Below are 22,392 nucleotides of genomic sequence, written 5' to 3' on the forward strand. Positions count from 1 at the left end.
GGCAGCAAGCATGGGACCCTGTGAGGAGGGAGCAGCATGCATGGGACACTGTGAGGAGGGGGCAGCATGCATGGGACAATGAGGAGGGGGCAGCATGCATGGGACACTGTGAGGAGGGGGCAGCATGCATGGGACAGTGTGAGGAGGGGGCAGCATGCATGGGACACTGTGAGGAGGGGGCAGCATGCATGGGACACTGAGGAGGGGGCAGCATGCATGGGACACTGTGAGGAGGGGGCAGCATGCATGGGACACTGTGAGGAGGGAGCAGCATGCATGGAACATTGTGAGGAGGGGGAAGCATGCATGGGACACTGTGAGGAGGGGGCAGCATGCATGGGACACTGTGAGGAGGGGGCAGCATGCATGGGACACTGTGAGGAGGGGGCAGCATGCATGGGACACTGTGAGGAGGGGGAAGCATGCATGGGACACTGTGAGGAGGGGGCAGCATGCATGGGGCACTGTGAGGAGGGGGCAGCATGCATGGGACACTGAGGAGGGGGCAGCATGCATGGGACATTATGAGGAGGGGGCAGCATGCATGGGACATTGTGAGGAGGGGGCAGCAAGCATGGGACCCTGTGAGGAGGGAGCAGCATGCATGGGACACTGTGAGGAGGGGGCAGCATGCATGAGACAATGAGGAGGGGGCAGCATGCATGGGACACTGTGAGGAAGGGGCAGCATGCATTGGACACTGTGAGGAGGGGGCAGCATGCATGGGACATTGTGAAGAGGGAGCAGCATGCATGGAACATTGTGAGGAGTGGGCAGCATGCATGGGACATTGTGAGGAGGGGGAAGCATGCATGGGACACTGTGAGGAGGGGGCAGCATGCATGGGACACTGTGAGGAGGGGGCAGCATGCATGGGACACTGTGAGGAGGGGGCAGCATGCATGGGACACTGAGGAGGGAGCAGCATGCATGGGACACTGTGAGGAGGGGGCAGCATGCATGGGACACTGTGAGGAGGGGGCAGCATGCATGGGACACTGTGAGGAGGGGGGCAGCATGCATGGGACACTGTGAGGAGGGGGCAGCATGCATGGGACACTGTGAGGAGGGGGCAGCATGCATGGGACACTGAGGAGGGGGCAGCATGCATGGGACATTGTGAGGAGGGAGCAGCATGCATGGGACACTGTGCGGAGGGAGCAGCATGCATGGGACACTGTGAGGAGGGGGCAGCATGCATGGGACACTGTGAGGAGGGGGCAGCATGCATGGGGCACTGTGAGGAGGGGGCAGCATGCATGGGACACTGAGGAGGGGGCAGCATGCATGGGACATTGTGAGGAGGGGGCAGCATGCATGGGACCCTGTGAGGAGGGAGCAGCATGCATGGGACACTGTGAGGAGGGGGCAGCATGCATGGGACACTGAGGAGGGGGCAGCATGCATGGGACACTGTGAGGAGGGGCAGCATGCATAGGACACTGTGAGGAGGGGGCAGCATGCATGGGACACTGTGAGGAGGGGGCAGCATGCATGGGACACTGTGAGGAGGGGGCAGCATGCATGGGACACTGTGAGGAGGGGGCAGCATGCATGGGACATTGTGAGGAGGGGGCAGCATGCATGGGACATTGTGAGGAGGGGGCAGCAAGCATGGGACAATGAGGAGGGGGCAGCATGCATGGGACACTGTGAGGAGGGGCAGCATGCATGGGACACTGTGAGGAGGGGGCAGCATGCATGGGACACTGTGAGGAGGGGGCAGCATGCATGGGACACTGTGAGGAGGGGGCAGCATGCATGGGACACTGTGAGGAGGGGGCAGCATGCATGGGACATTATGAGGAGGGGGCAGCATGCATGGGACATTGTGAGGAGGGGGCAGCAAGCATGGGACCCTGTGAGGAGGGAGCAGCATGCATGGGACACTGTGAGGAGGGGGCAGCATGCATGGGACAATGAGGAGGGGGCAGCATGCATGGGACACTGTGAGGAAGGGGCAGCATGCATTGGACACTGTGAGGAGGGGGCAGCATGCATGGGACATTGTGAAGAGGGAGCAGCATGCATGGAACATTGTGAGGAGTGGGCAGCATGCATGGGACATTGTGAGGAGGGGGAAGCATGCATGGGACACTGTGAGGAGGGGGCAGCATGCATGGGACACTGTGAGGAGGGGGCAGCATGCATGGGACACTGTGAGGAGGGGGCAGCATGCATGGGACACTGAGGAGGGAGCAGCATGCATGGGACACTGTGAGGAGGGGGCAGCATGCATGGGACACTGTGAGGAGGGGGCAGCATGCATGGGACACTGTGAGGAGGGGGCAGCATGCATGGGACACTGTGAGGAGGGGGCAGCATGCATGGGACACTGTGAGGAGGGGGCAGCATGCATGGGACACTGAGGAGGGGGCAGCATGCATGGGACATTGTGAGGAGGGAGCAGCATGCATGGGACACTGTGCGGAGGGAGCAGCATGCATGGGACACTGTGAGGAGGGGGCAGCATGCATGGGACACTGTGAGGAGGGGGCAGCATGCATGGGACACTGAGGAGGGGGCAGCATGCATGGGACACTGAGGAGGGGGCAGCATGCATGGGACACTGTGAGGAGGGAGCAGCATGCATGGAACATTGTGAGGAGGGGGAAGCATGCATGGGACACTGTGAGGAGGGGGCAGCATGCATGGGACACTGTGAGGGGGGGGGCAGCATGCATGGGACACTGTGAGGAGGGGGCAGCATGCATGGGACACTGTGAGGAGGGGGAAGCATGCATGGGACACTGTGAGGAGGGGGCAGCATGCATGGGACACTGTGAGGAGGGGGCAGCATGCATGGGACACTGTGAGGAGGGGGCAGCATGCATGGGACACTGTGAGGAGGGGGCAGCATGCATGGGACACTGAGGAGGGGGCAGCATGCATGGGACATTGTGAGGAGGGGGCAGCATGCATGGGACCCTGTGAGGAGGGAGCAGCATGCATGGGACACTGTGAGGAGGGGGCAGCATGCAGGGGACACTGAGGAGGGGGCAGCATGCATGGGACACTGTGAGGAGGGGGCAGCATGCATGGGACACTGTGAGGAGGGGGCAGCATGCATGGGACATTGTGAGGAGGGGGCAGCATGCATGGGACCCTGTGAGGAGGGAGCAGCATGCATGGGACACTGTGAGGAGGGGGCAGCATGCATGGGACACTGAGGAGGGGGCAGCATGCATGGGACACTGTGAGGAGGGGGCAGCATGCATGGGACACTGTGAGGAGGGGGCAGCATGCATGGGACACTGTGAGGAGGGGGCAGCATGCATGGGACACTGTGAGGAGGGGGCAGCATGCATGGGACACTGTGAGGAGGGGGCAGCATGCATGGGACACTGTGAGGAGGGGGCAGCATGCATGGGACATTATGAGGAGGGGGCAGCATGCATGGGACATTGTGAGGAGGGGGCAGCAAGCATGGGACATTGTGAGGAGGGGGCAGCATGCATGGGACACTGTGAGGAGGGGGCAGCATGCATGGGACATTGTGAGGAGGGGGCAGCATGCATGGGACATTGTGAGGAGGGAGCAGCATGCATGGGACATTGTGAGGAGGGAGCAGCATGCATGGGACACTGTGAGGAGGGGGCAGCATGCATGGGACATTGTGAGGAGGGGGCAGCATTCATGGGACACTGTGAGGAGGGGGCAGCATGCATGGGACACTGTGAGGATGGGGCAGCATGATGTGAGGACAGTACAGATCATATTTCATAATTGAGGAAGGTGTGGTGGATATACAGTAGTTTATCAGGGAGGGCAGAGTGGTGTTTTAGTTTATTAGGGGCAGTCACAGTATATAAGTGGGGACGGTGTGGTGGGAATATTTTATACTCATGCTATGTTTTGATGTGCCTGTGGTGATCCCCATTGGGGGGGGGGGTTAGTGCCCTTCATTTCTCATTTATACTTTTTAAAGTGTTTTACAGAGTAGATCTGCCTTAAACAGTTGTCGTGTGCTAAAACTCAGTTTTACGTTGTCACTAAGGGGCGCGACCACTTAAAGTGCCTAGGGCAGCACGAAGGCAAAATACAGCCCTGACTGTGAGTATGCGCACAGTAAAAAACCATGATGACTGTAAATTCTGTTCCAGCGGCCGGAGCGATCACCCGGCGTCCGTAAAAAAAACCCAGTAAAAAAGAAAAACACAACGGATCGTTTTTTTGCAGCATCAGTTGTGCCACTATCTGCAAAGCAACGCATCCGTTGCATCAGTTACACTACTGATTGTGACTGATGCAAAACAACGGAAGTGTGAACTTAGCCTTACCGGCACTGGTGTCACAGGGTCGGAGATACTGAGAGCTCGGAGAGGGGGTGTCACTGCAGTGGAGCAGCTCAGGAGGGTCAATGGATAGAGAGTCAGTGAAACTGCATACTCATGGGGTGTTGCTGCTGCGTGCACCATTGATCTGCCAGCGGGCTGCTGGCTGTTTTGAATTGTCGGTTGACACGATGGAGTTCAAGAAAATGGACGCAGAGGCCAATCTGTGCAAGCGTTCGCTCTGCAGCCATTTTCTTGAATTCCATCGTGTGAACCGCCGAAGATTCCACGGAGCCTGCAGCCCACCAGCAGATCAATGGCGCCAGCTGCCGTGACACCCCACGAGCCTGCTGTATTGCCGACCCTCGTTCCACTGACCCTCCTGACCCGCGACACTCCTTCCTCCGAGCCCTCCAGCATTGCCAACCCTGTCTCCTGTGACCTGTCTGAGCTGCGCCCCCACTGCCACTCTCCCCTGGTGAGCTAAAATAAGACGCACTAGAATTATAAGACGGACCCCAATTTTAACAGTAAAAATGTTTTTTTTCCTACTTTCCTTCTTCAAATTTGGGGTGCGTCTTATAATCCGGAGCGTCTTATAAAACGAAAAATACGGTACTTACAGAGAAATTATATCCCACTGTCGGTTACATTAGGTGAATATATTTCTTCCCTGAATCCGCCTCTCCCAGATGACTACTCCAGTAGTAATGAGAAATTTTTATAAAATTGCCCCCAGTTTACCGAGCCGCACACACAATAAAAACACCAGCAGTAATGCGCAATAATATACCATTTATTATCAGCAGTTTTATCTGTAGTTATACAATCATTTGTCTTATTATTAGTAATTTTTATTTATTACAGATAAAATATTATAATTTTTGCCATCTGGAAACCATTAACAAGAAGCTGTTGTCAGATCCTCATATTCGTATAAGAATTCTTATAACTGTATGATGATGTACGGTAATTCTGACCACCACTAGAGGGAGCTAAATGTTTAAAGATTTTTGCAGTATTTTTTGGACTTAAGCTGGGGCCACTACTGCGATGCTTGCATGAGACTCGGCTCGCGCTGGCAGCACAGCGGGAGCCGAGTGTCATGCGAGTGTGCCTGCATCTGAGGTCCGACCCTGCGAGCGGACCTCAGCTGTTGGGGGCGGGCCGGCGATGCGGAGGGGCGGGCCGGCACAGAGGAGGAGAGGGAGGGATTTCTCTCCCTCTCTCCTCCGTAGCCGGCTATTGCGATTCTCGCTGTGCACGCGTGGTACACCTATGTACCACGAGTGCAGTGCGATTTTTCTCTCGCCCCATTCACTTGAATGGGTGCGAGAGAAAAAGAGTCTCGGCTTACAATCGCAGCATGCTGCGATTGTTTTCTCGGTCCGATTAGGGCTGAGAAAATAATCGCTCATGTGCGCTGACACCCAGGCTAGAATTGGTCCGAGGGGAATACGATGTTTTATCGCACTCCACTTGCACAGATTTTCTCGCCGGGTGGCTTGGGCCTTAAAGTGGTTTTCCACTTATAGAAAACTGTTTCCTACCCTGTAACAAAGTTAGACAGTACTCGCTCTCCCGCTGTTCGCACCAGTTCTCCACCGCCGCTTTGGTTTCTATGTTTCGGCTGCAGCGGTAACACCATGACTGCAACGCACATCGCTGTGACCTGACGCTGGACCGGGGGAATACGGTCTATGTTTGTGATTTTACATGCTGGGAAAAGATTAGGGATCACTTTTCTATAAGTGGAAAACTCCTTTAATGACAGCTGTATAAATCTTTATGCCGTGATCTCCCTTTCGTAATGGCTGAAAGTAGCGGCTGTTACAGTCATATAGCTATCAGGGTACAGGCAGGAGCCGGCGGCGGTGACTCCGGCCTCATAGTATTTGGCTATGCTACTAGTTATTACAATATTCAGAAAGCGCCACCTCATGTGCTCAATGTGCGGAGTACACAGAATGAAAATAACAGGATCTGTCACCAGCAACTCATGTCATCATAACAGCAAATGGAACCAATTGTCAGAGTCAAGATAACAATCATTTACTAAATCGAAGCAGAAGCAGTGATCGGCTGGTCATCAGGAGATCTCCCCTAAGGAGAATATGACTCGCCCACCCCAGTGCCTTAGGTGACTCTGTGTCGGGCCGGACTAGTCCGGGGTAGTCAGCGGTGGCGGGGCCCGACTCCGTGACCCTGGTGGAGTCAATTAAATTGGTGGTATGGATGGGGGAGATGGTGATGTTAAAGTTTATAATATATATTCGTGACGCCACCTGTGGATTGCGGCTATGGAGCCGCCGCTGCTGAATGGGGCCTCTGGGGCTAATGTAATGGCAACTGGGATGGTTCTGCTCCCCACAGGTGGAGCGGGTACCCCGGGGAAACCGTTGGTGCTTGTTAGAGTCTATGGTGTTGTGGATGCAGTGCAGGATGAATCAGACGACACAGGGCTTGCAGTTAAGATCTTTTAGGCCTTGTGCGCACTAGGCGTTTTTAGCCGCGTTTTTTACCGCGTTTTTGTGCGGAAAACGCAGTGACATTGCTTCCCCAGCAATGTCTATGGGTTTTCAGAAGTGCTGTCCGCACACAGCTTTTTTTGTAGCTGCGTTTTTGTGGTGACCACAAAAATGCAGCATGTCAATTATTTCTGCGTTTTTCACTGCGTTTTTCACCCATTGAGTTCAATGAGATGTTCAACAACGCAATGAAAAACGCATATAGCTGCGTTTCTATGACTAAAAACGCAGCTATAAACGCAAGGGGTGGGCAGTAAAGTGACGTGTACAGGAAGAGGATTCCTTCTGTTGGTAAACACAGAAGCATGAATCCTCCCGGTACCGTCACCGCTGCTTCCACAACCCGCCCGGTGCCATGTCAGCTCCGTGCGGCGCCATGTCTGGGCGGGAGGTGGAGGCAGCGGCGAAAACAAAAGTGAACAGTAGAAAAAAAAATGTCATATATACTCACCTGTCTGCAGGGTCCCGGTGCCATGCCCGCTCCCATCTCCTCCCGGTATCGCCGCTCTGGCTGTGTGCAGTCTCCCCGGGGCACGTACGAAGCTTGCAGGACCTGGCGGTGGATCACCTGATGCAGTCACCTGACGCATCAGCTGATCGTAATTCTCGCGGTGTCGCCGGCTTTTTCGCGCCCGGCCGGCTATCAGCTGATCCTGCCGTCAGGGGACTTCATCAGCTGATTACCGGCAGCTCCTGCAGCGATCGGACAGGATCAGACTCTCATCTGATCGCTGCAGGATCTGCCGATAATCAGCACAGACGTGAGTATTTATTTATTTATTTTTTTGCACTGATGCTTCAGCTGATTGTATAATCGGCTTTTATACAATCAGCTGATGTGTGATGTGATTCACATCCTAGAACCTGACACATCATCTGATCGCTTTGCCTTCTAGCAAACTGATCAGATGATATTGGATCCGGATTGGACGGCGCGGGACCCTGACCCAGGATTACTGCGGAGGGGGGTTCTTTATTTCAATAAAGATGGAGTCACTAATTGTGTTGTGTTTTATTTCTAATAAAAATAATTTTCTGTGTGTTGTGTTTTGTTTTTTTTTATCATTACTAGAAATTCATGGTGGCCATGTCTAATATTGGCGTGACACCATGAATTTCGGGCTTAGGGCCAGCTGATAATATACAGCTAGCCCTAACTCCATTATTACCCAGTGAGCCACCCGGCATCAGGAAGAGTTGGATACAGCGCCAGAAGATGGCGCTTCTATGAAAGTGCCATTTTCTGGGGTGGCTGCGGACTGCAATTCGCAGTGGGGGTGCCCAGAAAGCATGGGCACTCTGCACTGCGGATTCCATTCCCCAGCTGCCTAGTTGTACCTGGCTGGACTCAAAAATTGGGCGAAGCCTATGTCATTTTTTTTTTTAATTATTTCTTGAAATTCATGAAATAAAAAAAGGGCTTCCCTATATTTTTGATTCCCAGCCAGGTACAAATAGGCAGGTGGGGATTGGGGGCAGCCTGTACCTGCCTGCTGTACCTGGCTAGCATACAAAAATATAGCGAAGCCCATGTCATTTTTTTTTCTTTTTGGGCAAAAAACTCCTGCATACAGTCCTGGATGGAGGATGCTGAGCCTTGTAGTTCTGCAGCTGTCTGCTCTCCTGCATACACTAGTTCTGCAGCTGTCTGCTCCCCTGCATACAATGAACATTTTGAAGAAGGAAATGACATCAGACCTTTTTTTTTCATCAACAATCTTTAATGGCATTGTGCACTGATTAAAAACGCAGTGAGCAAAAACGCAGCAAAAAACGCACCAAATCGCGGTAAAAACGCACGCGTTTTTGTCGCTTTTTTTTAGCCGCGGGTGCGTTTTTTGAGACAAAAACGCACATAAAAACGCAGCGTGAAAAAAGCGCCTAGTGTGCACATACCCTTACTCACTGTTTCTGAGTCCAGGTGCTGGCAAACCGTTTTCCTACAGTAGGCTGGAATCCACTGTCCAGTGCCTCCGCTGATCCCGGCTAATTCAGTAATTCAAGGGCCAATGCCGGTGCACCCCTCTTTGTGTATCCTTTCTCCTGACTGTCTTCTTAGCCTTGACTCTATTAGTTGAACTGGTCTTGGCCTCCACCACAGGACCTGAACAAGGGGCTTGCCTCACTGGTTTCTTGCCCTCTTCCCAGGGGGACTGTGGCAGGTTGTGGCCCTGGATGCTTGCAACCACCCCGGGCCTTCGGTGTTACTTTATGAGGAAATGTCTTTCTTCCCTCTGTCTGGGGACCGTCCCCGAATGCAGCCGGATCCCTCCACCCGATCTTCCTGTGGAACAGGCCACGAGCTAAAAATGCCCTTCCGTGGCCCTGGGATCCTTTCTTTTCTTGCTAGACCCCAGGATCTTCACCAGGAACCTATTCTGTTCCTTTCTCTCAGACTTCACTCCTCCACTCTCCTGAGGTATCCACCTCCTCACTACTACTCTCTGACTGAACTGACTTTGAACTTCCTAGTTCCCTTTTCTACTTTTTGACTCTTCTCACACACCCACTAGCTAGGCCCCACCCACACTATGAGGGACCAGGAATGGGACTTACGGCCCCATGAATACATCTATGGGGGTTGCTGCTGACTCGCCCACCCCAGGGCTATGGGACACCCGGTGCCGGGCCGGACTAGTCCGGGGGTCGTCAGTGGTGGCGGGGCCCGGCTCCGTGGCCCTGGTGGGTGTCAGTTAAATATGGCTGGTGACTTGGGGTTAAATAAAGTTTGTGTTCGTGACGCCACCTGTGGTTTGCGGCTATTAAGCCGCCGCTGCTGTGTGAGGCCTCCGGGGTGATGTTATGGCAGCAATGGTGGTACTGCTCCCCACAAGTGGAGCGGTGTCTCGGGGACACTGTTGGTGCTCGTGAAAGTCTATGGTGTGGTGTGGATAACACGGTGCAGGGCCGACAGGCAATGAAAGAACCAGGCACAAACAACAGTCTCTTTACCTTCTCCTCTTTTACTTTAAGAACAGTCCAGTCCTGGGAGACCGTCACAGGTGGTGAAGGGGATTCGGTCGGCCTGGAAGTACTTGGGGTGATCTTTTTGGCCAGCTGAGTATGAGGCCTACTCCTGTTCTTTTCTTTACTATTATAGGACCCTGCTCTCTGGATCTAGCAATGGCCCTCTTGCTGCTGGGACCGGTGGTGCGTCCCTTTCCCTCTGTGGTAGGCTGCGCAGGCCCTCTCTGGTGCTTCTCTGCTGGAGTCCACACCGGGCCCTGATGATGCAGCTGTACCTTCGGGCTGTTTATGGGCCAGGTGCTTGCAGCTCTCCTGCCCTTCGGATTCGGCTACCAGGGAGTATTTTAAGCCCTGGTGGCCACAGACTCCGATGTCCGAGTCTCTTCTCTGCCTCTCTGCTACTCCTGCTTCCCTGGGCCAAGCTGCTCCAGCTCTAGGCCCCAGATCCACAGGACAGCACACTCTGCGTCTGCCTGCTATCACTTCTCTCTACAGACTGAACACTACTTCCTCCCTCAGGTCAGACTTAAGGAATGCTCCCTGGAATTCCAGGTTCAGAGCTCCCCCTGCTGGCCGGAGGGAGAACTGCGTTGGATGTTAAACTTACTGGCCAATGGACCTCCCAATTACCTCCAGGCTCAGCATTAACCCTTTGGGAGGGCAATGCTGTTGTGGCGACCAGGTCCTGGGGCGCCACACTCCCCCTTAGTTAAATTCAGAACTCCCGGACTGTAGAACAAAACATAACATGTTAGAACATTTCATCCCATTATGGGAGGCGCATTACTTAAACGTTACAAACTTAAACACTACTATAAGAGTCCAGTGTGGCTCCCTGCCGGGTGTCCATTACACTGCTCCATGGGAGACCCGCCACGATCAAACCCCCAACGTAGGCTCTGGGCGTGCGTCAGAGCATTGATGACCCCACTCTATGCACGCCGGACGGGTTTTTCTTCAGGGGTGTGGAGCACACTGATGCTAACTATGTACAATTAGAGTGTTGGCCACCCATAGCCCAGTGGCCCAATTGTCCATTTACTTAATCACCTAAAACAAAACATTACATACCAGACATTTTCACATAACTATTTACACTCTGTTAGGTATTTTACTTTCTATGTTCTATACCTTGGAGGGGGCTGTCCCCGAGTGCTACGTTGGGACCGGCGTAGCTCTGGGGTTTGTCCCTGACTACTTGGAGTGTCTGCCCCCCCCGTGTTATTGGTAGGCCTAACCCTGACAGGGATGCATGTTGGTTGCCTACGGGGTCTCAGATTCGCCAAGGGTACGGCAGGTTCACCACTGGCAGGGGGTTGAGCCTCCTGTTCTACTGCTGGCGTGTCATCTCGTGTTGGAGCGTACGGTTCTTTAGGTGGATCTGGAACCTCTTCTGTTTCTGGGTCGACCAACTGCGGGAACGTCAAGACTGGTACCACTATGGCATTGTTTATTCGGGTCCAAGTTTTGGGGAATTTTCCAAGGATTGTTTGGATCATCTCTTCCTCTTTTTCTTGACTTTGGGGACTTTCTTGTACTTCTTCTACTTCTTTTTGGGTTCTGCACAGTTCAGGGCACGCTTTCAGGCGGTCTCGAGAAACTGCTTGATAGGTCTTGCCTTCATCTTTGCTTATGAGGCATACCTTACTATTGTCAAAGTTGGAGGGAATAATGGTGTAGGGTTCATTCTCCCACTGATCATCTAATTTATGCGCCCTCCGCTTTTTCTTGAGGACCTGTTCTCCAGGTGCTAAGGGAGTTGCTGGGGCTGTTTGATTGTAGTTCTGCTCTTGTCTCGTTCTTGCTTGGGACAGGCTCCTTTCTACAACTGCTGGGCTTCTTGTGGAGCGTCTGGACCGAGATGGGTCTCAGCTTGTGCTAGCTTTTCTTTGACCAATCGCACGGCCGGGTCACCGTTCTGTGTCTCTTCCCAATTATGGTGGAGTAATGGGTTGACCGAGACCTCGTGCTGGCTCGAGCGCTTCACTCCTACAGCATGCTCACACTGGGAAACACCTTGGTGATGGAAATCCGGTAACTCTATCTCTTCGAGTTCATCCAGGTCTTCTCCAGACTCGGGTAAGTGAGGCATTCTGGACAGCGCATCAGCATTGTTATTCTTCTTGCCAGCCCGGTACTTGATGGTAAAGTCAAAGTTAGACAGCCGGGCCATCCATCGCTGTTCCAACGCACCTAACTTGGCTGTTGCCAGATGTGTCAACGGATTGTTGTCCGTGAAGATGGTGAACTTGGCCGATGCCAGATAGTGCTTGAAGCGTTCAGTCACTGCCCAAACAATAGCGAGGAACTCTAGCTTGAAGGAACTGTAGTTTTCTGGATTCCTTTCTGTGGGCCGAAGCTTCCTACTGGCGTAAGCTATCACCTTCTCTCTGCCTCCCTGCACCTGGGACAGAACTGCTCCCAGTCCCACGTTGCTGGCGTCTGTATACAGTACAAACGGCTGGCTGTAGTCAGGGTAGGCCAGAATTTCTTCTCCCGTGAGAGCCCCTTTCAGCCAGACAAAAGATGTTTCTATTTGGCTGTTCCATTCAAATGGAGGGCTCTGCTTCTTAGCCTGCTTTGGCTGGCCCACCAGGAGATCTTGAAGAGGCGCTGCTATCTTTGTGAAACCATCAATGAACCTTCGGTAGTAGCCCACCAGCCCAAGGAACTGCCGCACCTCCTTTACCGTGGTGGGTCTTGGCCAGTCCTTGATTACGGTGACTTTCTCCGGATCAGGTGCCACACCTTCTGCGCTGACCACATGACCCAGGTACTGTACCTTTGGCTTCAAGAGGTGACATTTGGACGGCTTTATCTTCAGGCCATACTCCGACAGGGACTCAAACACTTCTGCTAAGTGCCTCAGGTGATCTTCGTAGGTCTTGGAGTAGACTATGACGTCATCCAGGTACAATAGCACGGTTTCAAAGTTGTGATGGCCCAAGCAGCACTCCATCAATCTCTGAAATGTCCCTAGGGCATTGCAGAGCCCGAACGGCATACAATTGAACTCACAGAGACCCATTGGTGTCGTGAATGCAGTCTTCTCTTTGTCCGCCTCTGCCACGGGAACCTGCCAATACCCACTGGTGAGATCCAAGGTGGAGAAATAATTAGCTGATTTTAAGGCTGTTAGTGACTCCTCTATTCTGGGTAGTGGATAAGCATCTTTATGTGTAATGCGGTTAATTTGCCTGTAATCTACACACATCCTCATTGTACCATCTTTTTTTTTTACAAGCACTAGTGGAGCTGCCCAGGGGCTACAACTATCTCTGATAACCCCAGCCTCCTTCATTTCCCGTAACATTTCTTTGGCACGCTGATACTGTGCTGGGAGTACAGGGCGGTATCTCTCTTTAATGGGATGATGATCACCCGTGGGGATTTGATGTTTAACCCCTTTTACCTGCCCAAAATCTAGGGGGTGTTTGCTGAAGACCCGCTCGTACTCCTGTACCACCCGGTAAACCCCATGCTTTTGGTGTGAGGGGGTGGAGTCGGTGCCCACATGTAATTTTTGGCACCAGTCTTCCAGCTGCCCCTTGGAGCCATTGTCTTCCGCCTGGTCGGACGGTATCAAGGGTTCCACTGCTTTGATGGTATTGTTACTGACAGTGTACAGTTTTGCTACAGTGGCGTACCGGGGCAATTTGGCTTCCTCCTCCCCACAATTCAGGACACGGACGGGCACTCTCCCCTTGCGGACGTCTGCTACCCCTCTGGCTATCAGGACTCCAGGCCTACTGTCTGAATACACCGGTTCTACCAAGGCCTGGTAATCCTGACCCTTGAGGCCTATTGCTGCCCTACACCATATCAACATTTCACTTCTTGGGGGTATTGCAATGGGGAGGGGGTCACTTACCCTCACACTGCCAATTTCTCCTCCGGCCAGCTCTACCTGCTGCCTCCTCATCAGGGCTCTGATCTCCCTCTGTAGGGCACGCTGCTGCCCGGAGCTGGCAGTTTCAGACGCCTGTTGCAACAAAATTATCACTTCGGCAATACAATTTTCTATCACATTTGTACCAATGGTTAGCAGTGGGTCAGATTCTTTGCGATCAATATCTACAATTATCATCCCCTGACATGGCAATTCTACCTGCCCCACTTTAATGGTTACTTCTTTATACCCAATTTGAGGTAAGGGCTGACCATTACTGGCCACAATTGTTAAATCATCATCTGGGCCATGGTCAATGTCTGAATCAGCCCAATATCTTTTGTACAGTTTATAAGGGATGGTTGTTACCTGGGACCCCGTATCCAGGAGGGCATTCAAAGGGATCCCATCCAGCACAATAGGAAGGACCGGGCGTCCTCCCACATACTTGCTGCGACTGGGGGTTGAGTCGGGCTTCCTTACACCTGGGGGTCGGCTCCTGGCCCCAGGCTCGGCCCATTTAAAGGACAGTGTCTTGCAATATGGCCCGCCTGGCTGCAGCGGCGGCAGATCGGTTGTCCCGTTGAATCATACCGGTCTGTGTCTTTTCCTCGGGTCGGCGGAATCCTCCTCTGTCGCATCCATGGGACGTCATCTGGGCTGGAGGCCAACTCGATTCTTGCAGGCGATGGGGTCACTTGTAGAGACTGCACGGTCTTGGCAAGGGCAGCTACAGTCTTGGTCAGCTCCTGGACCTGCTGTCTGAGCTTTGCAGCGGGATCCTTATCCAGGGACTGCGCCTCAGCCCCTGCAGCGGCTCGTGTTGCAGGCACCACCCCGGGGTACGTGATAGCAAGAGGCCGGAGGGGTACTGGGTCATTCGGTGTAGATTCCCTCAGTACCCGGATGGCCTGGTCCTTAAACTTTGCAAAGTCCAGAGCAGGGTTCTGCAGGACCATGATACGCAGCTGGGTCCTGTGGGCATCTGACAGGAGCCCCTCTATGAACTGCTCAGTTAGGAGTTTGTCTTCTTCACGTACACTCTCTAGGTCCACCTGTTTAATTGCTTTCAGGGCCTCCTGCAAGTTTAAGGCATAGTCCCGTATGCTGTCTGTGGCCCGTTGTTTGCACCCAAAGAATCTCATCTTTATTTCTGCTGCAGTGCGGGTGTCAAAAGTACTCTTTAACTTGGCCAGTATCTGGGTTGCTGTCCCTTTATCTGTATCAGGCCAGGACTTCACTTCACGCTCGGCCGCGCCGGCTAGCTGCCCCATTAATATGCCCACCTTCTGGCTCTCAGTCAGCGGATACACCCGGAACAAGCTGTGCAGCCTTTCTCTGAAGTCGCTCAGGATATGTGACTCCCCGGAGTACTGCGGCAGCCATTCTGCTCCCGGGATGTACGGCATTGTGATCGGCATTACCGGCGCTACTGCGGGGGCTGGGGCGACGGCGACTGGGATTACATCGGCCGGTGCTGCTGCGTCTTGAACTACTACAGCCACCGGCTCTCCCTCGGTGTCGGACATCTTCCTCCCCCTTAGTGAACCTTACCAGGCTCCGCTTTCTTTTTACAATCTCTTCCGGGTAGCGCGGGGTTAACGACCCTCCGCTCTGATGGCGCACTCCCTTCGCGCTCTTTTTCGGGCACGCTCCCCTTCTTCCTGCACTCAGCGAAGCTAATGGCGGCGGCAGTCTTCAAACAGTAAACACACAGTCTTTTCAAAGGCGCACAGTACCCGGTGGGCGCCAGGCACGAAATCCTGTTCGTGACGCCAAAGTTGACTCGCCCACCCCAGGGCTATGGGACACCCGGTGCCGGGCCGGACTAGTCCGGGGGTTGTCAGTGGTGGTGGGGCCCAGCTCCGTGGCCCTGGTGGGTGTCAGTTAAATATGGCTGGTGACTTGGGGTTAAATAAAGTTTGTGTTCGTGACGCCACCTGTGGTTTGCGGCTATTAAGCCGCCGCTGCTGTGTGAGGCCTCCGGGGTGATGTTATGACAGCAATGGTGGTACTGCTCCCCACAAGTGGAGCGGTGTCTCGGGGACACTGTTGGTGCTCGTGAAAGTCTATGGTGTGGTGTGGATAACACGGTGCAGGGCCGACAGGCAATGAAAGAACCAGGCACAAACAACAGTCTCTTTACCTTCTCCTCTTTTACTTTAAGAACAGTCCAGTCCTGGGAGACAGTCACAGGTGGTGAAGGGGATTCGGTCGGCCTGGAAGTACTTGGGGTGATCTTTTTGGCCAGCTGAGTATGAGGCCTACTCCTGTTCTTTTCTTTACTATTATAGGACCCTGCTCTCTGGATCTAGCAATGGCCCTCTTGCTGCTGGGACCGGTGGTGCGTCCCTTTCTCTCTGTGGTAGGCTGCGCAGGCCCTCTCTGGTGCTTCTCTGCTGGAGTCCACACCGGGCCCTGATGATGCAGCTGTACCTTCGGGCTGTTTATGGGCCAGGTGCTTGCAGCTCTCCTGCCCTTCGGATTCGGCTACCAGGGAGTATTTTAAGCCCTGGTGGCCACAGACTCCGATGTCCGAGTCTCTTCTCTGCCTCTCTGCTACTCCTGCTTCCCTGTGCCAAGCTGCTCCAGCTCTAGGCCCCAGATCCACAGGACAGCACACTCTGCATCTGCCTGCAATCACTTCTCTCTACAGACTGAACACTACTTCCTCCCTCAGGTCAGACTTAAGGAATGCTCCCTGGAATTCCAGGTTCAGAGCTCCCCCTGCTGGCCGGAGGGAGAACTGCATTGGATGTTAAACTTACTGGCCAATGGACCTCCCAATTACCTCCAGGCTCAGCATTAACCCTTTGAGAGGGCAATGCTGTTGTGGCGACCAGGTCCTGGGGCGCCACACTGCCACTATCCCTGACCCAGTGTATGCCTACCAATTGGTGGGTGCAAGTTTAGTCTGTGGACCGGCATATGACCCCATTCTTACCGAGGATGGGACATCACACCTCTGGCTGAGGTGCAATATTTCTGTGGCGACGGAAGCCTCAGGGGCGCCACAAATATATCATCTATATTTTCTGCTAATTAAAACCAGAGCTGAGCCTGTTGTACACAGGGGAAATTTTGTCTCTTTTCCACAGTATCTGTCTTTAAAGGGAATCTGTCAGCAGTTTTTTGCTATTTAATCTGACAGAAGCATGATGTAGGGGCAGAGAGCCTGATTCCAGGGTTTCGTAACTTGCTGTAGTTTCACTACAATATTTTATCAGCAGGAGGTTATCACTAGAGGACTAGGTCTCATGTGGCGGCTAGTCCAGCTAATCTGTGTAACCCTGCCCCCAACAACTGATTGGCGGCTTGCAGACAATGTATAGTGTACACATAATGCTGCCAATCAGTAGTGTGTGCGGGGTCATACACAGCTCAGCATTCTGAGCTCTGCTACATCTACAGCAAAAAAAAAACAGGGATTCTATCAAAACTGCACAAGCAATCCAGTAGGTAACATCCCTGGAATCAGACTTTCTGCCCCTACATCATGCTGCTCCCAGATTACATAACAAAAAGATGCTGACAGATTACATTTAGCAGACAATCAACAATGAAACTGTGAACTTGATAAATGTTTCTGTCAGTCACTAACAGCGGCATTTAAGCCCCGAGATCTGGCTCTGACGTTAGTTCCGGAGCCCATTAGCATCCCTGCAGTATGACCATGAGGTGTCGATGGGCTGTCATGATGGCCGGGAACCTACGGAAACTCCACATACCGGTCAAGCTGATTTTTCTGTGATGTTCAGCCATAAACTGTGATTTTTATTCTACACAACATTAATGGAGCATTGCTGTATATAGAACAAGCGATCGCAGGGTCAAGGCCGTTAAAAAAAGAAACTTAACATGTTAGCAAAAGAAAAAAAACACAAACATTCAAATCCCCCTCCTTTTCCTAAGTTCCTTTTCCTAAGTCTATAAAGAAATGTAAAAAATTCAAAAATAGAAAAAATAAATAAATATATATTTAAATCTGAAATTAATCAGCACAATCTGCATTATGATTTTTTTTTTCCGATTTTCCTAACTTTATATGGTAAAATTAATGATGTCAACAAAATCTGCAAATTGTCTCACAACACACAAGCTCTACGTCTATGGTGACGGAAAGATAAGAAAGTGATGAGAATTAGAAAATTGGGAGGAAAAAATTAAACTGCAAAAATCTAAATTGTCTGTGTCTTTAAAGGGTTAAATCTGAATAATCCTAAATTTGCATTATATAATAATTAGACGCTATTATTACATATGATCTGTTTTCTCTTTTTCTTATTGATTTTTACATTTAATTTTAATTTTTTATATTTATCTTCTGTACATGATGATGGGGGCGGCCATATTGTCTGAGCTGCTGCTATTTTCTGTTAATGTCACTCAAAGATTTGCTCCACGGCAGACACATGGATGGAGGAGACCGTCGTCTGGAGAGGACTTGTGGGCATGCTCTGTGTCCTGTGCAGAGATCCCTGTGCGGGGAGGGGGGAGCTGTGTCCATCAGTTATTGTCAATGGAGGATCCTGCATTATCCTCCTCCAGCTTTATACCAGAGGTGTTACCTTACACTTCATTTCCTTCCTGTGTTGATAATGAGACTGCTGAGAAGTGATCTCTGTGGAAAATCTATTGTTAGTCCATGTGCCCACGGGCGCTCGTGCCTGCGGATATATTCGCAGGTACGGCCGCATGTTTCCAAACATGCGGACTTTCACGCGATTTACCTGCAGACGTCCCGGCCTCTATCTCCATAGCGGAGGGCCGGGATCTCCGCAAGTAAATCCGCATGAATAATTGACATGCAGTTAGGTGCGGCTGAGGGATCTCCGCAGGAGATTCCGCAGCCGCACTTTCCGCAGCGTGGACACAGACACTCCCCATGTCCCATAGGGTAACATGGGGAGTGCCTGTACATGGTAGAACCTGCGGATTTATCTGGAAAATCCAGAAAAATCCGCAGGTTTTCCGCGGCAAACTCCGCAGCAAAAAGCTCCCATGGGCACATGGCCTTAAGGTCAGTGGTGTCAGGAAACACAGGAAGATTTCAGGAGGCTCCAGAGGGAAATGTATTTTATGTCATAGAAAAATCAGAAAAATGTTTAGAATGAAAGTTAGTTTAAAAATTGGGATTTTTCTGATGTTTCTTTCCAGTTATGTTCTAATCTTCACCCAGCTATCTATATAGTGACCGTCATTATACATCCAAAACACACATAAGGCAGCATGAAGGGGCTCGGAGAAGGCGGCAGTGAAGGTGTGTAAGTGTCTGATGGGGTCACACAGCTCATAAAAGGACAGCTGCCCGGCCCCATAATCCAGACAGATCCTGACTCTACCACTGGAGATCTTGTTCGGTAACTGGATCTCTATACTGTCATGTATCACTGAATACTGATTATTATATCTCCTCAAACTCCAGGACTTGTTATTATTTCCAATCAGTGACTCTTCTCCCCTCCTGTCTATACTGGGATAACACATCCCCACACTCCACCCCCCTGATCTACTGCCCTCCACATCCCAGTAATGTCGTCCTGAGGTAAATCCCCTCCTGCTCATCACCTGATTATACTGGAATCTCTCTGCTGTTTCTGGACGATTCTGGTTATTTTGTGTCCAAGTCGCAGTTCTCAGGTCGTCTGATATAAGGAGATCATTACCAGCTGTGTTTACATCCAGTAATATGTCTGCAGGATCCTGCACATAGATCCCCCTCCTTATACCTGTTATTACCTCACATAATGTGTGTAATGTGTGTGAGATCACAGCCACATCCAGGTCATCTCCATCATGGAGCTGTTTATCATGTCCCCCTGTGTCCTCATCACCTCCCTCCTCCTCAGGATCACACAAGTCCCCGGTGTCTGGTTCCTGTAAGACGCTCAGTGGATCAGTCATGTTACACAGCTCCTCAATGTGCCTCATCTTCCTGGACAGCTCGTCCTTCTTTATCTCCAGCTGATGGATCAGAGCAGACAGTGACAGTGACTCTTCCTTTTCCTGCCTGGAGATCTCACTCAGGACCTTCTTCTCCAGGTCGTCCACCCGTCTCCTGATGTCTGTACACAGGGCAGTGACTCTCTCGGCTTCTCCAGCTGCTTTCTCTTGAGCTTTTCTCCTTCGTTCCTTCAGACTCCGAACTCTTTCCTCAGTCTTCTCTCTCTTTGTGGTCAGTTTCTGGAGAACATTTCTCAGTTTCTTCTTCTTGTTCTCTGAGGCCTCATCCAGTGACTCCATTTTATGTCCTTTATGTTTCCCAATCAAACTGCAGGACACACAGATACAAGCAGCGTCCTCAGTGCAGTAATATTCCAGGATCTTCTTATGGACAGAACATTTCCTTTTTTCCAGAGAAGTGCTGGGATCAGATAAGACGTGTTCTGGTGATTTGCTGTGAGTCCTCAGGTGTTTCTCACACAGAGAAGCCTCACAGTGTAGACAGGATCTAACAGCAGGTACAAGAGAGTCCACACAGTAAGTGCAGTAGATCCCAGTGATCTTTTGTTCTTGCTGAGTAATCATGAAACGTTCTGTGACATTATGAAGATTTATGTTCCTCATCAGCGCCGGCCGCTCCTGAAACTCTTCTCTGCATTCAGGACAGGAGTAAACTCCAGACCCGTCCTGTGTATCCAGCACACGATCAATACAGACCCGGCAGAAGTTGTGTCCACATCTCAGTGTTACAGGATCCTTAAAAATAGATAAACAGATGGAGCAGAGCAGCTCGTCATTCAGATCAGCAGACGCCATGGCTGACGAAAGACAGAAGAAGCGAAACTGAAAGTGGATGATTCCGGAACAGGAAAACTGTAGTTACACCCATTTTCTTAACCCCTTAAAGCTGCAGCATTTATTTTTCATCTCTGCATTCTAAAAGCCAAAGTTTTCTATTTTTCGATTGATACAGCCATACTAGGGCTTTTTTTTATGGCTGACGGAAGAAGGAAGAAACGAAACTGAGTGTGTCTAATAATACTTAGCAATGTTGTAGTTACACCCAGGCCCGGACTGACAGGCGGGAGGGGCGGGACTTCTCCCGGTGGGCTGGCCGGTGGAGGGGTGGGGGGGCCGCCCCCCGCCTCTCCCGCACTGCCTGCTGTTTAAAATTATTTTGTGGCTGCCGCCACCCGCCGGCCACCACTATAGCGGCGGGGTCCGGTGAGCGGCCCCCACCCATGCCGTACCCAGTACGTCAGTCATGGCGAAATCGCAGCCCCGGAGGCTGCGATCGCTGCAAATACCTTAGATTCGAGGAGGAGGGGACCTCAGGAGGGGTGGTGTCTCCTCCCTGGACCTACTGAGGCTGTGATTGGCTGACAAACGCCGCTCAGCCAATTACAGCCACTAATGTTTCAGCCATTGAAAATCGCTGAAACATTGAAATCCATCCAAGATCAGTGCAGCTGTAGCCCTGATCATTGGCTGGAGCTGGGTGACCTGTGTTTCACCCGCCCCCAGCTCTGATTGGATAGACCGGCCTTGTGACCGATCTCTCCAATCACTGTGGATCTGGGGCCGCAGACCACTCCCCTCAGCTTCACTCCGGCGTCTGTGACTCTGTGGAAGGTGAGGAGAGCTGCTGATCTATTATTACTATAGGATGGGGACAAAGTGCGCACATTACTATGAGATGGGGATAAGGCTGGGGACATTACTATAGGATTGGGACATTACAAGGATGGGCACAATACTATTGGATGGGGACATTATTACTATAGTATGGGGACATTACTATAGGATAGGGACTAGGATGGGCACATTACTATAGGATAGGGACAAGGTGGGCACATTACTATAGGATGGGGCAAGGCTGGGCACAGTACTATAGAATGGGGACTAGGATGGGCACATTGCTATAGAATGGGGCAAGGCTGGGGACATTACTATAGGATGGGGACAAGGTGGGCACAGTACTATAGGATGGGGCAAGGCTGGGCACAGTACTATAGGATGGGGACTAGGATGGGCACTATACTATAGGATGGGGACATTACTACAGGATGGGGACAAGGTGGGCACATTACTGTAGGATAGGGACATTACTACAAGGGGACAAGGATGGGAAACATTACTATAGAATAGGGATAATGCTGGGGACATTACTATAGGGTGGGGACAAGGTTGGCACATTACTAAAGGATGGACACATTACTATAGAATGGGGGCATTGCTATAGGATGGGGACATTGCTACAAGGGGACAAGGATGGGGAACATTACTATAAGATGGGGGACAAGGATGGACACATTACTATAGATTGGGGACATTACTATAGGATGGGGACAAGGATGAACACATTACTACAAAATGGGGACAAGGATGGGGAACATTACTTTAGGATGGGGACAAGGATGAGCACATTACTGTGAGATGGGGACTAGGATGGGGTGCAATACTACAAGGGGACAAGGATGAGCACATTACTGTGGGATGGGGACTAGGATGGGCACATTACTGTGGGATGGGGACTAGGATGGGGCACAATACTACAAGGGGACAAGGATGGGCACATTACTGTGGGATGGGGACTAGGATGGGGCACAATACTACAAGGGGACAAGGATGGGCACATTACTGTGGGATGGGGACTAGGATGGGGCACAATACTACAAGGGGACAAGGATGGGCACATTACTGTGGGATGGGGACTAGGATGGGGCACAATACTACAAGGGGACAAGGATGGGCACATTATTGTGGGATGGGGCACAATACTACAAGGGGA

General features: G+C 51.8%; 1 protein-coding gene across 1 annotated transcript; it reads right to left on the reverse strand.

The window, feature by feature from the left end:
- Nucleotides 1–17,411: 17,411 nt before the first annotated feature.
- On the reverse strand, nucleotides 17,412–20,426 carry LOC142260482 (E3 ubiquitin/ISG15 ligase TRIM25-like). Its single transcript, XM_075331954.1, has one exon. It carries the CDS (start codon nucleotides 20,415–20,417, stop codon nucleotides 18,816–18,818), a length of 1,602 nt encoding a protein of 533 aa, XP_075188069.1. The 5' UTR covers nucleotides 20,418–20,426; the 3' UTR covers nucleotides 17,412–18,815.
- Between the last annotated feature and the right edge of the window lie 1,966 nt (nucleotides 20,427–22,392).

Source organism: Anomaloglossus baeobatrachus, unplaced genomic scaffold (genome assembly GCF_048569485.1).
Source record: "Anomaloglossus baeobatrachus isolate aAnoBae1 unplaced genomic scaffold, aAnoBae1.hap1 Scaffold_111, whole genome shotgun sequence".
NCBI lineage: Eukaryota > Metazoa > Chordata > Amphibia > Anura > Aromobatidae > Anomaloglossus > Anomaloglossus baeobatrachus.